This window comes from Rutidosis leptorrhynchoides, chromosome 9, assembly GCF_046630445.1.
Source record: "Rutidosis leptorrhynchoides isolate AG116_Rl617_1_P2 chromosome 9, CSIRO_AGI_Rlap_v1, whole genome shotgun sequence".
In the NCBI taxonomy this organism is placed as follows: domain Eukaryota; kingdom Viridiplantae; phylum Streptophyta; class Magnoliopsida; order Asterales; family Asteraceae; genus Rutidosis; species Rutidosis leptorrhynchoides.
In genome coordinates, this window is record NC_092341.1 from 238,687,450 (window position 1) to 238,691,090 (window position 3,641).

At 32.7% G+C, this 3,641-nt stretch overlaps 1 protein-coding gene across 1 annotated transcript; it reads left to right on the forward strand.

The window, feature by feature from the left end:
* The first annotated feature begins 1,153 nt into the window (after positions 1-1,153).
* On the forward strand, positions 1,154-2,581 carry LOC139868616 (F-box/FBD/LRR-repeat protein At1g13570-like). The gene is made up of 3 exons (XM_071856950.1): positions 1,154-1,957; positions 2,058-2,216; positions 2,285-2,581. The coding sequence occupies exons 1-3, from the start codon at positions 1,154-1,156 to the stop codon at positions 2,579-2,581; spliced, it is 1,260 nt and encodes a 419-aa protein (XP_071713051.1).
* Positions 2,582-3,641: the final 1,060 nt, after the last annotated feature.

Here is a 3,641-nt window from a genome sequence, read left to right on the forward strand (position 1 = left end):
AGTCCAATTATGTTTAGTTGTTAAGCTAATTTTATGATTCGAAAATCAGATTATCCCTTAAAATTACGTGTGCTCAAGTTGTTATACTTTTTGTTTTCTTCTTCCAACTTGATTCCTAAACTGTACATACTTGACTTTATTAAGGATGTGTTGATGCAAGCTTTTTATCACACTTACTTTTATAACTCTAGTTATGAATATTTAAAATTCCCTTATTAGCATTTTCTCACTGTTATTGTATATTTAAATAACATTTTGAAGCTTTGACCCTAAACCGGATCTAATCCTATCAAGAAAATGTCAAAAATATTATTTTGATAGAGGTTTATGAAGTTTGAGTTAAATCTTATTATGTATTCGCTGCAAGGTTATTTTTAAACTCATTTTAGTGTGCTTATCGACTGTAAACATTAACTCATCATGTTTACAATCTAAGAATGTAATGTAATAAATATTAATTATTGTATCCACTAGCATTTATCAAGCCTCGAGTATAACTTTTAGGTTTAATTCTCCAATGCTATTGTGCGTGTGTACGTGAGATTTTACATAAATGAATGAAGGCGCCGGTTCCTTTTATATTTAGTCTGAATTAAGCTTTCAGTGGCCACACTTATTAGAGCGCCATCACAACTAAACTAAGGGTATTCTTTTTAATGTAATTAGTCAACACGGAGTGTCTCTTATGATTGGGGAATATTATAAGCATTAGCTGCTAGTAACATGAGCATAAAGGGATGTGTATCGAGTGTTTTATAAACTATTTTGATGCATAGTAGTATAGTAATAATATTTTTAGAAAAGGCAGAAAAATTATTATAAAGCAGTAGTATAGTAATAATATAAGACGTATACTCCATACACATATTGACAAGTATATGCACATAATTGAATAATACATACAGAACTAATATAACTTTATGTTCCATTTAATCTAACTTTTATGCAACTTTCTTACATTCATTACATACATATAAAAGTTAGATAATACATGGATGGCTTTAGTGAAAAAGGTTGGATAGTTAGGTGGCTTTAACTGTCAATATGCATGTCATCAAATTCATTGATTCATTGATATCTAATTCCATATGTTTTATAATCAACACGACAACACCAAAGTTTATCTATGTGTTAAACTGTTAATGTCAGACAAATGAAACGGATCAAAGGGAGGCGTAAAGTATCCAAGCTGTCAACAAAAGATGATATTATCTGCAGTATGCCAGATATTGTAATAACTCATATTCTGAATCGTATGCCAATAATAGATGGTGTAAGAACTAGTATCTTGGCGAGAAACTCGAGGTATAAGTGGACTATGATCACCCAACTTGTATTTGGTTTGGAATTCGATGACCATACAACAGGACTAGATTATTATGGATATCAAGATAAATGGTATGATGAGGGGAGTATAAGTAGACTTTTCATACATCTCAAAGGTCCAATAACAAAAGTTATTATCTGTGTACCGCATGGGAAGGTACTAAATGTTGAGAATTTTTATCACTGGGTTCTATTCTTGTCTAGAAAAGGAATAATGGAATTCACTTTTATGAATATGGATGATAACTCGATAAAGTTGCCCACCCATATTTTCTCTTGTCTAGAGTTGACACATTTGAAGCTTGATAATTGTCATTTTCCCGCCGCACCTACTACTTTTGGTTGTTTTCCAAATCTTTTAAGCTTGGAATTAGATTCTGTAACATTTTCAAGTGGATTTCATTTAATTTTTACTCCATGTCCTGTAGTTGAGATCCTAAAAATAGATAACTATTATGCTAAATTATCAAAAGTGAAACTAGTCGAGATTGCAAAATTTAAAAATCTCAGGAAGTTATCCTTGCACTTTCGTTCGCTTGACTGTACGCCCATCACGAGTTCTTTAATTATTAGTCTTGGAGATTGTTTTCCAAAACTTCAAAAGCTTTTTTTAAGTTTTCAGGATTGCAAGGTAAGGCCAAGTTAGGTCTTTAGAATTAACATTACATTATTTGAGTCTTTGTAAATGTATTACTTACTGAATTGGTGTTCTATGACAATTTTTCTTACAGTTTGAAGGAGAAGCAGTTCCTAGAAAGTTTGTTTGCGGCTCCTTTTCCTGCGTCAAGACTCTTACATTAGCCTATATGGATTTGAGCAGCAGTATTATGTTACCCTTGGCTTTTGAAATAATTTGGGGATGCCCAAATTTGCAGACCCTTACGATCCCAGTAAGTGAAGGTTGCATATTTATAATTAATCTCATCATTAAACTTTACAATTAGTTTCTTTCTTGTAGGCTTCATTCTTGGATGAAACTGCATCAGTTGCAATAGGTGCTTCAGATTTAGAGTACATCACAATGGGCCCGCTGCAGCTACTGAATGTGGTGTTTTATTCCCGTAGATTTTCAGAGAATGAATTATTTTTTATTAAGATGTTACTTGCGCATACCCCCTTGCTAAAAAAGATTACTATTCATCCTCATTTATGGCATTACTATGGAGATTGCACAAAGAAGTTGATGCTCACTAAAAAATTGTTGATGTTCCATCGAGCCTCCGCCATAGCTGAAGTAGATTTCCGATGCTATTAATCATGGTATGCTCCATATATTGTTTTAATTTACTTACTGACTGGCGGTTTAGATGCGTCTTTAGTTGCGTCTGAGTTGTGGCTACTTACTGGCTCGCGTTTCTGACAGTTGTACCTTCATTATTGTGGTGTTACATGTTCAATGGTTGCTTCTTGTCAGCTAACTAGGAAAAACCCCAAAACCACCTGGTTTTGTTTGTATCTGTTCTGTTTGTATTAGTTCGTGGTAGTTTTCAGATGTGTTGTCTGGTTTTGTTTGTATCTGTTGGTGATAGTTTTCAGTTATTTTGTATTGGATGTACTGGACGATTTATGTTAGACTGATCCCTGTTTTATGAATACATTTGTCATTTATAGTGAATTTATTGATTTATTGATGGTTCACATATATACATTTATATTTGTGAAGTATTTAATAACGCCTTTTGGTTTCTAGAAACTATTGAATTGCTTCAGTTTTTCAGTGTATTCTTTTGTGCTTGTTTCATAGTATTTTATTTAAAAAAGTTATAGGTTATCTCCTTCTCAATCTAACTATATGAGTGGTGGTCAGAATGTTTTAGCCTACATGGTATAAAACGATTATATGAACAGTGACATGCCTCTTTGATATTTCTTTATTTAGGGATGGGTACTTGAAAGTTGAATTTACAATGACTATAATTTCCTTGATTAGTAATGTAACCAACTAACCGTTGTTAAGTTTATTGTGGCAATGACTTGTGTTGGTTTTGTTATTGCCTACAACTGAATGAAAATCAAACACTTGGTTCTTTGTATGGTTTTTCCATCAGAATAGCCGTCCATGTTTTATACATATAAATTAGATCTATTAGCCCTCTCGTTCCACGACAGTTAGAAAACCCGTTAGAAAATAGTTGTGAGGCAATCAAAGAGTTTATTAGTGAGCTACCAATTAGGCAATTACCCATACGCAAACATGTATGATGTACATTATGTTCCTTTTTACCTTGATTCCAACTAACCCTAAAAAGTGAACGGAGATAAAAGCACACTTTTTGTTATCTTCTTAAGCGTCAAGTATGTTGACATGTTTTATC